This window comes from Hibiscus syriacus, unplaced genomic scaffold, assembly GCF_006381635.1.
Source record: "Hibiscus syriacus cultivar Baekdansim isolate YM2019G1 unplaced genomic scaffold, ASM638163v2 tig00001818_pilon, whole genome shotgun sequence".
Lineage (NCBI taxonomy): Eukaryota > Viridiplantae > Streptophyta > Magnoliopsida > Malvales > Malvaceae > Hibiscus > Hibiscus syriacus.
The window spans coordinates 452,729-466,896 of NW_024061892.1; the positions used below are offsets into that span (position 1 = coordinate 452,729).

At 35.4% G+C, this 14,168-nt stretch overlaps 1 protein-coding gene and 2 pseudogenes across 1 annotated transcript; 2 read left to right on the forward strand and 1 right to left on the reverse strand.

Annotated features, from left to right (window-relative positions):
- Positions 1-1,732: 1,732 nt before the first annotated feature.
- LOC120134434 lies at positions 1,733-4,581 on the forward strand (annotated as a pseudogene).
- A 134-nt stretch (positions 4,582-4,715) lies between these two features.
- On the forward strand, positions 4,716-5,745 carry LOC120134445 (probable protein phosphatase 2C 24; the record flags this gene model as incomplete). The annotated part of the gene is made up of 2 exons (XM_039150881.1): positions 4,716-4,824; positions 5,429-5,745. Coding segments are annotated over 2 exons (426 nt in total), but the record flags the coding sequence as incomplete, so codon positions are not given.
- A 513-nt stretch (positions 5,746-6,258) lies between these two features.
- Positions 6,259-10,573, reverse strand: LOC120134887 (annotated as a pseudogene).
- Positions 10,574-14,168: the final 3,595 nt, after the last annotated feature.

The window sequence follows — 14,168 nt, forward strand, 5'->3', positions numbered from 1 at the left end:
CATTTAATTTTTATATCTTTTAGATTCACAATTTATATTCAAGCTTTTAATTATTTGTTTATTCTATTTATGCCTTTAAAGTTGAACAATGATTCTTCTTATTATTTCTTTATTTTGACACCTGCAATTTTTTTTGTTTCACTTTTTGTATATTAGACCTAAATCGTTCATTTTTTTTTATTTTTATAATCCTAGTTTATTGTATTTTGTAGTAACAAAACTCAAAAATAAATAATTTGGATAATTTCATTAAATTTCGGCTTAAACTATAATTTTCTCAGGATAATTCGTAACCGTGTTGGTACCGAAAGAACGATGTGGGGGTGCTCATCCTTCCTCACATGAAATCGAATCCCGAACCCTTCCAAGTGAATCTCTGGTAAGATGTAGATCCTGTAAGAGGTAAAATTTAGATATCCGATCTTACCTAATCCAAAAAGGTTGGTGGCAACTCCAAAAAAGTAAAATTCACTTTATGTCGAAATGTAATTTCAGGCCACTCGAATGATCATTTCGATAACTTGGTGACCATAGAGAGTCAACTTAAAATCGGTTATTGGTCATCTTTTGGAGCAAAAGTTGTAAGTTTAAGCTTAATTTATCTTTTTGATCATCGTTACTTATATTCGAGGGGTTTTTTTTTCTAAATAAGTAGTTGTAATAACATGTGAATTTCAATGGTTTTTAGATTTAAAAAAAAAAGAATAATACATCTTTTAAGCTCTATACCCGAGCTTTGTCTCTATTTAAGTGGGGTGAAAGCAACGTCTTTATGAGAATTTATTCTCCGTACATGCCTAGCAAGTAACCTTCGGGGTACATATGTCTCATACTCTCGTGAGAATTTATTCTCTATATGGGTATAGGGAAATGCATCATATTGAGTTTAACTTGATCCATATAAGCATGTGATGGATTTAGGATCGACGATTTGATAAAACCCAATGGAGCACAAACAAAGATAATTCAATACCTTTTTAGAACCAAACAGTGTTGCAGTAAAATTCAAGCCCACCCTAGGATGCTCGAGTTCTCTTACCTTGCCCCTTTATTTATTGTTCAAAGCATGCAAACTATAAATGTAGACGGTTAGGATTTATTATTTGTCCATAAAGCATGCAAGATAGAAATCATGTTCGGGTAAAAATAAAAGTATGTGGGGTAGGAAATATTTTGATTTTGATTTTATTGATCAACTTACCGTTACTGACTTATTCTTTTGTTTTGTTTATTTGTTTTTGTTTTTCATCAATTGTATCGTTATAACATAGATGCGTTGAGGTAGGTGTCAAATTAGAATAGCTTCCGTCAAAGGATAAAAGGTTTACAATGTAGGAATTAAGAACGTAGAGGCATGATAGTGGTTAGAAAAGATGCAGAAATAAAAAAAAATGATAGCTTGCGAGATGAGTAAGTGTCAAAACTAGTTGATTGCTTCAATCAATATTAAACAAAATGATATCCAGGAGCAGCGAAGCATATGAGGCATCTAGAAATACGAAACGAAGCAAAAATATTATCAGTGCTATGGTGACATTGCCTACTTACTCTATCTTAAAGTAGATGATACCTTACTCCAAGCTTTGAAGCAAGTGAACTTTATATGGTCCCTTATGATGAAGCACTATAGTAACATTTTTGTTGGGAAGAGACTCAACATTAAGGATGGCAATTTAACCTGAATTTGACGAGTTTCTACCCGACCCGATAGGGTCAATTTTTTAAAAAAAAAATGGGTTTGGGTGAAGTTGGATTGGATTTTTCAAAGGGCGAGGTCAGGTCGGGTTCAAGTGGAGGGTGAAAAACTTTCGACCCGACCCAAAGATAATAATGTAATTTTCTTAAAAAGTTATTATTTTTAATTAAATCCTTATTTTTTTTATCGGGTTGGGTTGGCTCGAATTTATATTCCAAAAATTTGGGTCGGATTGGTGTCAGGTGGAGGATATATATTTTCGGGTTGGGTGGAGGTTATAAAATTTTCGGGTTGAGTAGGGTTTGAGTGGAGGATACATATTTTCGGGTCGAGTTAGGTTGACCAAAAATCAGATTCTAACCCGACCGGTTGCCATCCCTACTCAACATAAAGTTAAAGCAAGAGATGCAATTATTTAGACTTTTCTGAATCAAGTTCGTAAGGTAGGTTGGGATGATTTTGAGAATAAATAAGATTAGTTTGATTGTTTTGATTTTGGTTGTTTTGGTTTTGGAAATCTATTTTTGAGTGATGTATGAAGATCAGAAGTTGTCCACGTTCACTGCACCAATTGTTGATGAGAACAAGTTAGGTTGCGTCGACTGACGGTTCATCCCTTTTAATTTAGGCGAAGAGTCGTAGGTGGTGCAAGAATGACCATTGGTCGATGATTCTCTAGTGAAAAAAAGAGAACGAAGAAGATGTGGGAGAGAAAATGAATGATTGAGATGAGAAGATGAGAAAGAGCCCATTGTCAATTTTGGGCTAAGGGTATTTATAATGATCCTAGTTGGTGGTGTTAATCATATGGTAATCATGACTGTTTGTAGATTAATTAGTTAGACATATTTGATAGTCAGATCTTGAATTTCATTTTGGTATATCACGTGAGCCTTTCAGATGTTTTGTCTATGACTTGTAGTGGACTCAGAGTCCTATACTTAAAAGATGGGGCTCCTTGGAGACTCCAATAAGCGCGGGAGTTAGTTTGAAAGTTTTTCTGATGAAAATTTGATAATTTTTTAAGGTTATTCCTTGAAAGTATAATAAATATTTAGTTTTGTGATAATAAAAAAATTGGCTTGTATTTTGACCCATGAAATATCCTAAAATATAAATCATATATTCTAAATATAGAATTTAAAATTCTAATTTGCATAATTTGAATATAAAATTTAAAAGTAAAAAATAAAGAACACAATTTCTTTAGTTACATAAAAAACACATGCAAACACAATTTTAAAAATACAATTAAAGTTTATTTTTTCTATAGATCATATAATTTAGAGAGAAAAAAACCATGTAAAAAGTTTAAATTTCATTAAGAAATATGCGTACGTATAAGTAAATATTTTATTATATATTTATGCCATTAATTCAATTTATTTAGTTTAGATAGTTAATTTGATTTGATAATCGGTTTTAGATATTTAAATCGATTAATTATATATGCATATTTAAATATAAAATTAAATACTTAAATATAAAATAATTTAATCTAATTACTTGATTAAAAAATTAAGAAAACAAAATCTTGGATACCTGACTTGAGCTAATATTTTAACTCAGACTGAACCTTTGAACTCGTGTAATTTAACGGACCACATTTTCGACCCACAGTTTTCAATATTTTTTTTTTATAAAAATAACTGATATTTTCTATCAAATCGCTAGATCGAGTGATCGATTAACTAACTAAATTTACATATAGAATATTTTTAAACATTTTAATTATAGTTTATAAATGCTAAATGGCTTTGTAGTATTTTATTATAAAATATAAATTTCGTTTATTAACCTCGGTGATTATAATGTAATATTTATTTTAAAACTTTAACTATTTGACGATAAACGCTCAAACACCTTTGCATATGTAATACTCAAAACTCAAGACTTTTAAAGATAACAATCATCTCTTTAACAATTGAGGCCATTTAGTTTGTGCATCATGAAATAAAGTTTTTTTTTAGATGATTATAAACTATTATTTAACAATAAATATTAAAATTAAAAAAAAAAGAAAAAATTAATAATAATAATAATAATTTCAATATTAATTATAAAACTGCTGGCGTGAGATAGCTCCGCCTAACTTAGGTTTAACATGAAGATGATCCTCATGTAAGGATGTAGTCTAGATTAATTCAAACAAAAAAAATGGAAATTAGAAAGAGGCTGCCCTCTGCCTCTTTTTTTTTCCCTTTCATTGCATGCGCATGCCAAATGTTGTGAAAGGCGTGCCCTGAACCTGGAACACTATGCCTACATGCACTCCACTATCCTATTCCTCACCACGTACCCCGCCCCCTTCACCTCAAATATTCCTACATTCTTTTCAATTTCCATATAAACCACGCGTCACTCTTCTTCTCCTTCCTATTTCCCGGAACTTTTCATGTTAATTACTTGTTGTTAAGGCGGACATCTGCTGCGGACTGATGAGCGAAGGCGAAGAATCAGCACCGTGCCAACCGACTTCTTGTCAAGCGAGGAGACGTAGAATGACATTTAGACGGTTTAAATTCGTTGGTTTCACTCCATTGGAAGCCGAGAATCACCGGAAACGCCGCAAGCTCCAAGCATAGGCAGCCGCGTGTGCTCTAGACCGTGAAAACGTTGGAGATAACAATTCTTCCATCTTCGATGTGGACAAGAAAAATGGAAGATCAAAAACCAAAGGAACGGCAGTTAAAAGTCACACAATTCCATCGCCTTTAATGGCTGCAATCACAATCGATTCAGAGTCATATCCGAAATTTGCGTTGCTTCGGTCTGCGGACGTCGAAGAGACATGGAAGACGCGGTCTCTATTCATCCGTCGTTTCACTGCAAAGTGCAAAGGCCAGGACTCCGCCGCCAATGGCTTCCACTATTTTGGCGTCTAAGATTTGGTAATCGGCCCGTTTCTGTTTGGCTCCCGAGAAAATGCCGTTCACCTAAAAGAAATAGTTCGTTCCTTATGATAGATAAAACACTGTGTAATTATGATGATTTGTGTACGAAAATGTTCACAGCCTGATCGTCTGATCGTCCGGATGAGCTGAACCGTATACAAGAAGCCGGGAGTCGGGTCCTTTGCTCGGACTGTCTTCGTGTCCTTGGAGTCCTCGCAATGTCCAGAGCCATAGGTAAATCATCCTCCCTATCCGTTGAACTAAACTTTTTAGGTTAAATTACTTATTGAATATGCACCTATTACTTACTATTTATTTTAGACACTTAATTATTATTATTTTAAAATTATACTAAAATGTCTTAATTATTATTTTTTAAAATTATACTAAAATGTCTTAATTACTTATTTTTTTAAGTTATAGTAACTTACATTTTGGTTATGATTTGGTGATACATCATTAAAAACTAAAAATGTTGACATATCACCATAAAATAATACCACAACAACATTGAAAAAATAACCTAAAATATACTACGATAACTTAAAAAAATACCACATTAATAGCAATGTTAATTTTTTAACAATAAATGATTAAAACATAACTAAAACATAACATTAGTATGCTTTTGAATAAATAATTAAAACATATTAATACGCTAATATATCATTAATCTTCTAATTCTGAATTATTAAAACATAACCAAAAATATAATTTTGGAAAAATAATAATTAAATAAAAATATATATATTAAGCAATAGAGTCATGACAAAACAAGTAATGTACCCCACCTTTTTAACATGATATCAAGACCACTTAGGAAAATTGTGTGGCACAGGGGATAACTACTTGAAACCTTATGTGAGCTGTGAGCCGGAGGATACGATTAGGGATCGGACGGCGGAGGATGAATGCTTGATTCTAGCGAGCGACGGCTTATGGGACGTGGTGTCAAATGAAACAGCATGCAGCGTGGGGCGCATGTGTTTGAAGGCTCAGCCGGAGGGAGGAGTAGGGTCCATGGTGGAAGATGGAGGAGGGATATCGGACAAGTCGTGCAATGACGCCTCCATGTTGCTCACAGAGCTGGCCTTGTCCAGGCGTACTACCGACAATGTTACTGTTGTCGTGGTTGATTTGAGGACACCCACCTAGCCCATTTGGAGTATCAGTATTTTCAATTTCTTTCATATTCTCCTCAGATATAGAATACCTTCTCATAAAAATCATGATTGGTTGCTTTTCCACCTGTCGTAGAAAACTTTGGGATTTCAGTCGCATGACACCTAAAATTAAGTTTTCTTTGAATTTTTTTAAATTAAATTATTCAAGTTTTTGTTTAAATTTATTATCAATATTTATAATATTGTACTATTATTTAATGTTAATTTAAATAATTTTTTTATAATGATATAAAATATACATAAATTTTTCTTTCATGTGATAAACATATGTCCCGTTGAACTTTAATTTTGATAAATTAAAATGGACGAAAAAACAAGGGAACCGAACATAGTTTGGTTTGTCGATGAGTGATTTCATGTGCTGACGGTAAACGGACAATTGGGCACCATTTTTGTTAAAAGCAAATCGACAGAGAAGGAATCTGGATGGCAATAGATATCAAGTCCGACAAAAGGGGGTGGGGGGAAGAAAACAAAGGTGCCATACGTCAATCATGCCTTGCCCTTTGATTTCATATGGTTAAAAATAGTTTAAACAGATGAGCTGTGCACCCTTTTGACATGGGAGACGATATGGTCAGATCTTCAAGGAGCTCCAACACCAACACCACCTAATCCTTTGAAGATTTCTTCTTTAAATCACACGTGAGACTGCAACAAATATGACCATATCAGCATTGACTAAATTATAAATTAGGTTCACAAACCACAGACAATGAAACGTTTGCAATCAATCTTTCAAACCATTCATCTGTGATTGCATTAGTTCAACGCTGTAAAATGATTTCTAGAAAATGTATAATAAAATGTAATTCATTATACGGAAATCATTTTTCAATGAAACAATTGAAAACAACAGACCTTGAATATTTCATTTCCAGAATCTGTTTTCAATGAAACAAACTAAATATTTCATTTCCAAAACCTGCTTTCAATGAAACAAGCAGACCCTAAATGTTCCATGCTTATTAAAACATGAATATGCATAGAACTCCATGAGAATTCCCAGAAAAAATAACATGTATATAAAACACAGAAAATTATAGTTATAGCTAATAACAACAAATCAAAATACACAATAACTATGTGCCTACTGACAAGTTCTATTTGAGTAGGAATTACATATATAATTAGTAAATTACCTAAAGGAATATAAAGTTCAGGTATATAAATATTCACTTGCTATAACTAGTCTCGAGAGCTCCCAGCATGTCAATAATATAAAAAATGATTCTGAACCAAATCAGCCAGTTAACAGTTCTCCTGAGATTTGTTGTATAACTCCAACAGATTGGTTCTTACAAATTGGAGCAAAGAAACCCCAAAATTAAATAAAACACATATGACTAGGGATGGGCATGGGCTGGTTGGGTCGGATTTTTGGTCCGCCCGACCTGAGAACAATGACTCTTCCACCCGAAATCCGACCCGATTCGCATAATATATACCCTCCACCCGACCAGGCCCGAAATTATAAAAATATATATTCTTATAATATATATATATATATATATATATATATATATATATATATATAGAGGGGTATTACTATAATTATTCCTAAATATATATAAGGTAAAATTATATTTTTTTTCCAGGTTGGGTCAGGTATTTTCACCCTAAACCCGAATTTGACCCGACCCGAACACCATCTTTAAAAAACCCGAACCGACGCGACCCGAACCCGATTGAGTCAGGTATTTTCACCCTAAACCCGAATCGGGTCCCATGCCCATCCCTACATATGACATATGCTACAAACGATGACAAGTAGCACACAAACATAAGAAATTAACTTTTCGAACTATAGAAAATAGAAAATTAACTTCAAGGTTTTGTTTAACCACTGCCACAATACAGTAACCAGGTTTTTGTAATAAAAAAAACTAACTTACATCAGCTATTCTTCGTAGGAACAGAGACAGCAGTCATTATGCCCCTCGAATGAACCTGGACCTTTTATCTGCAGGCTTAAGAATTTGGAATGAACACATTAGGCTTTCATCAACACTCATCATCGCACCAGCTTTATCAAATTCTCAGCAATAGTTCGGAGCTGAAAATATGGTAACGAGCTTCCGGTCAGAAAATAACTCGTATCCATCTTCAACAACCTGAACGAAGCATTAGGATCAGCTACTTATACTAAACTTGGATGCAAAGAATGAAGTAAAGAGTAAACACCCCTAACCTGATGAGCACGACAAACAAGGTCCATATCATTTTTCATTAAGAAGTCGGAGACTCTATCTGCGCCATATGTGAATGAGACTCCTCTATCATTCATACCCCGGCCTTTGATATCCCTACCAGGATCCGACCAAAGTAAATCACAAAGCAAACCAGAATCGGGAACATCAGTTGGTAGGGGTATACTCCTAAATTAATTTGATCAAAATTTGTTAGATCAGGGGAAAGACCACCATGCATGCACAATATTTTGTCATCTATTAGAGCAGCCACCGGAAGACAGTTAAAACAATCAGTACATGTTTTCCAAAGTCTCACATTGAACCTTCGTTTGCATTCATCGTAAAATCCATAAATCCGATTAATAGAGGCACATTCATGATTCCCTCTCAAAAGAAAGAAGTTCTCAGGATATTTGATCGTATAGGCTAGCAAAAGGCATATTGTTTCTAGACTCTGTTTTCCACGATCAACATAGTCCCCGAGGAAAAAATAATTAACATTTGGAGGAAAACCCCCAAATTCAAAAGGCCGCAGAAGATCAGCATACTGCCCATGAATGTCCCCTGAAAGAAGGAATTTAAAACACAGTTAAAATTTCTATGAATTAGGAAGATGTAATTCCAGAAATGATGTTCAAAGTAACATGTCAAATATAAAGCTTCCATTCTAATTTCTTTACTTCTAACACTTTGAAATTGATGCCACCTCCACATAAATTGAAAGTGAAGTTAGTTCAAGAACAACTCTAAACTGTGGAACTAATAGGCAGCAGGCTACTTGGGCCTATCTCTTCATGATGGAATCACCAAGTCAAGCCAAAAAAGTATTATTTCATCTGCTTTTGGTACTATCCTTCAAAAGTTACCATAGACATAAAAAAGATGAACAATCATTTTGTCTTATAAGTATTTATAAGGGAATATGTCCCAATGGCATAAATGATTCATTACCATTGAATTTAATAAACATCTTATATAGCTTTCAATAGATAAGAACTTTGAGTTTGGTCAATCAAGCACCCAACATTAACTTTTCCCGTATAAGCCATCAGAAAAACCCCATGTATATAACATAGAAAAATGAAATGCACTAGACTGAAACAGAAAAATCTAATGCTTGCGAGGGAACTATTCCTATATTACATAGACTTGCAATCTCCAAAACTTAGAAATTGTAAAAGGAAAAGGTAATAAACTAAGATGTTTATTTCCATGTAGTTATTTTAACTCATTTAAAGGGCGTATATTAATGATCAATCCGTTCTATCCTCCTAAAAAGTTCAACCTGATATCATCAATTTAATCATCTAATGAAATCAATAAAATCAGAGAAATATCATGTTTGTTGATGAGTTCTTGCAACGATCTTCTCAAACCCTCCCTAGATTCCAGCAATGATAACATAACTGTGTCTATAAAAAAAATAACATAACTGTCACCTCATTTTCTTTTCTTATACATCATCATTGTCTAAGTCTAAGATAAACATTTATACATAATGCAATTCTTATGCTTTATTTATAGTGAAAACTTCCTTAATTCTATGTCTCTTTACTAATCATGTGGCTCTATCATTTATATAGTCTTCTCTTAGTCCGTCATGTAAAAAGCCACCAACAAATGGTTTCCTGCAATCCTTTTGAGCATGCAACCGGCGCAATATCAAGTAAGATAAAGAAAAGCAGCAAACCCATTTTAAGCATCCTTTTATCTAGATTGTAGCCCTAGCCCTCCCTCTCAAGCATTAAAACGCTATGAAAATCCAAAAGAAGCAATTTCTCAAGAGGATTAAATTTTCACATGGACCATCAATCTCATCTAATTCAGGAGATATGGATAGCAGAGTTAATCCATAGCTAATGAAGTACATATTCAACCTCATTTGCAACCTATTCTAGACCACAATTTCAAACAGGAAATCAGGATAAGAAACCAATCATACCAAGAACAAAGGCATCAACATCAATTTTAAATTAATAAAATTTAGGCAAAAACCTTCAATGCACCAGCTCTTATGGCTACAGACATACATCATTAAAAAATCAATAAAACAAATCCCAACTTTTCCATTATTCAATCAAATTCCTAAGAAGGGGTGAATTCTTACAACTTTCCTTCAAACAATCAAAATTCAAACACCTGAAGCCAAAAACTAAATACCCAAAGACCTAAAACATGGGTTTCGATCATCATTCAAATGAAAAACAAAAAAATGTAACAAAATCGTACCACAGATCTTGATGGGAGCTTCAAGTTCAAGAAGATTAGGCTGTTGAAGAAAGATTTCTCATGCAACGGTGCAAAGCTGACGGATCTTACCTTCCATCAGCTGGATTTGCTTCCCTGGCCTCGCATGCTTAAACTCCAATAAACGATATATGATATCATCCAAAAGAGCAGGGTCAATCGAAGCAGATCCCATAGTATGAGCAATTTAAACAAAAATCTCTCTAACAAAGAAAGCCTAATTCTTTACTTTTCTCTTCTCGGCTTTTTGAACTGAGTTCTCCTTCGGGATACTTTGAAAAGAAAAGAGGCGGAGAACAATGTGGCCTGACTTTTCTTTTCTTTGCTTTTAATTAATTAATATTTGCTTGGGTAGGATAAAAGTAAAAATAAACTAATTAAAATAAAGACGTTGATAAATGGTGACTGCAACTCCGATGTGACGGAGAAACCTATGTTTCTATATGCTAATGAAGCAAATATTCGCCGGTCGATTAATCTGGCCCTTTTCGTTGTTTTTATATTAAGGCTTTGCAAACGCCATTTGTTTTGGGATAAAAATTCGAATGCTTAATATAAAATTAAGTTTTTAAATTATACTTAAAATTTAGTTAATATTGACAAAAGTTTATTAACTCTACCCGAAATTAGGGTTTTTTTCTTTGTTTTGTGATAGTCTCTTTCTCTGCCTTCGTGACAGTTTTCTATTTTTTTCTTAGTTTCCTTGATTTTTCTGGTTGGATTTTGTGGTTGTTTCTTTCTAGTATTGCTCCGATAGGGGATATTGATCGTGAGTTAAAGTAGATTAGGGTTATTATCGATGTGCGTAAACCTTTTTTATGGCACCACCAAGGAGAAGAAACTATGCACCGAGTCCTTGACTAAAGGAGGAAGGTGTGGAGGTAAGATCGTCAAATAGTTTGGGGGTGATATCGAGTGTAGTAGTGGGATTGGATGGAAAAACCTCTGAAGCAGGTTCTGTACTGGATCATAAGGTTCTGTTATGTGAGGGACGTGTGCATTATAGCCCATCGGATGTGATACAATTTCTGCTGAAGAAGATAATCCCATGAGTAAACCTGAGAATGTAAAAAGACAGGTGTGTGTTGGTGACGGGAGTCATCCAGAAGAAAAATTCGGTGGAAGTGGAGAATTCTATTTTATCGATAAAACTGAACAACCAGGCCAGTCGGTTGTAATGGAACTCATTGGTAGGAACATCCGGGGGTTGGTGCAGCCCTGGATAGTTCGCCGTCTCCGGCATATGCTTGTGAGACATTAACCCTGTTGTAGTTTTCTTGATGAAGACAAAACTACAAAGACAGAGAATAAAGAAGGTTCGGGTGATGTGTGGTTTTCCACATAGTGTTATTGTTGATGCGTTTGGGACAAAGGGTGGGTTGTGTGTAACATCCGACCCACTATGAGTCAAGTGTCACTAAGTGGTAATCAGTACGATCTACCTTGGCTGATGATTGAAGATTTCAACGAGATTCTCTTCACTATCGAGAAGGAGGGTGGTCGTTTACATAACGAACAATAGATACATGATTTTCATCGAGCAGTGGAGGATTGTGGGCTAAATGATATCGGTTATAGTGGCTCTTAGTTCACTTGGGAGAGGGGTAATATAGTTGCAACAAACATTTGTGAAAGACTAGACAGAGGGCTAGCCAATTTTGCTTGGAGTTTACTTTTCCAGAACTCCAGTTTGTCAACACTATTTTTTCGACCATTGCTCGTTTCTCATGGAAACTAATGTGGCACAAAAGACCAATTGCATATGGCATTTTAAATTAGAAGCTTCTAGGCTTCTGGAGAAGTCTTGCGAGGAAGAGGTTAAATGGTTGTGGAGGGAAGCTGTGGGTACTGTACATGAGAAATTGAATTTTGTAAGCCATGGTCCCGATAATTGGTTCAAAGTTGTTTGTGTGATGAAATGTCTTAATATGTCAGATTTGAAGAAACGTTTAGAGGCTTTGGTGGAGTTAGCTCCCACAGATGAGGTGCTTGGTGAAATTGTCGATACAAAGTTGCATTTGAATTTAGAGGCTGATAAGGCAAAGTTGTATTTGGAACAGAGGGCTCATGGTTGACATGAGGATCCTTGAGGGGGTTGTGCCATGTATAACGCAAGAGATGAATGGTTCTTTACTCTGGAACTTCACGAAAGAGAAAGTGCTCATAGCGGTTAAACTTATGAGCCCGTTAAAAGCTTCAAGTAAGGATGGTCTTGCAGTGCTATTTTATCATAGATTTTGGCATATTTTTGGCGAGGAAGTGACCGATTATTGTATTAGCCTTATTCAAGGTCAGTACCATGGTATCAAATAGCGTTTAGAAACCGTGATAGCGGTTTCGAAATATTGTGATTGCACCACCGTCCGAAACCAGTTTTGATGGTTTTTACGGTGGGTCACGGATTCACACCAATATCGGTTGATTGCGCCCGTAATTTAACGGGAAACGGACGATTGCGCCAATAACGGGACGCAACCACCGTTATTCAATCGTGATTCCAAGACAAAATAAAAAACCAACCTCTGCTGCAATCAATTGTAAACGAAAACAAAAATGAAAGTGAAGGGACTTTGGATTCCCGAGTTAGCTCTGACCAGTTTTGGATGGAAGATGCGCCGGAGAAAGTCCTTCGAGTAGCAGATGATGATCACCGATTCCTTGACCCACCATGAGCAGTTTGTGGGTTTATGGATCGTTTTGACAGAGGATTTTGTTTTTGAATAGTTTTGAAGTCCACCCTCTGCTCCCCTCTTTGGCCTCCATTCTCTCATATTTGGAAAAGAAATGAGTGAAAATTGAAGAATAGTCAAATGGGTGGGGCTGTGGGGTGAAGAAGAGTGAACTGGGGAGTGAATAAGAGTGAAATGAAAAGTCTTCCCTGATTGACGTCCGCTTCAAATTAGGAAATTTGATCCCTCGTTTTCACAACACTTCACCCGTGTTTTCTTCTTATCCTTTTCAAGGCTTAATATACCATTTGATTTATGAGTTATATATACATTATTTTTGTAACCACCCAAAAATTATAAAATAATGTTTAATTGAAATTTGAGGTTAATTATGAAAATTGGTGAAATTTGGGGACTAAATTAGAAGTTCATTAAACTTGTAGCTTGTTTTAGAGTTAAAGAAAAATTCAAGGACCAAGCTCTGAATTTACCCTAAAATGTTAGGTATTGGTTGTTATATACGTGAATTGGTTTCTGAAAATCAGAAACCAATTTCTCCTAAATTTCCCTCTCCCAACCTCAACTTCCGACGACGATCCCGACACCGTCCGAATTCCGATCGCCGTTTTGAAAGCACCATCGTGTTCCTTATTGAGTCAGGAATAATCCCCTCAATTTAATTGAAGCAAAACGCTTCCAAACGTCGTGAATTTCAAGTCAAAGTATCGACGTTTTTTTTAGCTCAATCGCCTAGAAAATCATAAATTCATCGCCGATCGTTGCTCCGTTTACGACACCTCCCGCACCATCGTGTTCCTTGTGCCGTTCCGAGTCCGCCGGTGTCATCCTCGGTCTCCGTCGACGGCAGCGCGTGGGGAGGTGGATCAGTCAAAGATTCGGCCGAGTCGAAATCAAGCTCTCCGCCGTTCAAAAATTTGAACCGATCTTTGTAAGTATCTCGAAATCGCTCAAAATAATTTTTAGAAATTTTTCCGTTATTTTTAGAGCCCCGGAGGACGTCGCACGCGGCACACACGCCGCCGCAGGGCGAGTGAAATCTGGAAACCGGTTTAACCGGTTTGACCGGTCCTGAATCGACCCGTTGACCCGACCCTACCCGTTGACCCGACCCGACCGTTGATCGGTGCTATTCTGGGAATTAATTTGGTTTTGGTGTTATTCTGGGAATTAATTCGAAATGGGTGCTATTTTGATAAAAAAATTCAAAAAGTGATATTATGGGAATTAATTCAAAATTGGTGCTATTTTGGGAATTAATTCGAAAA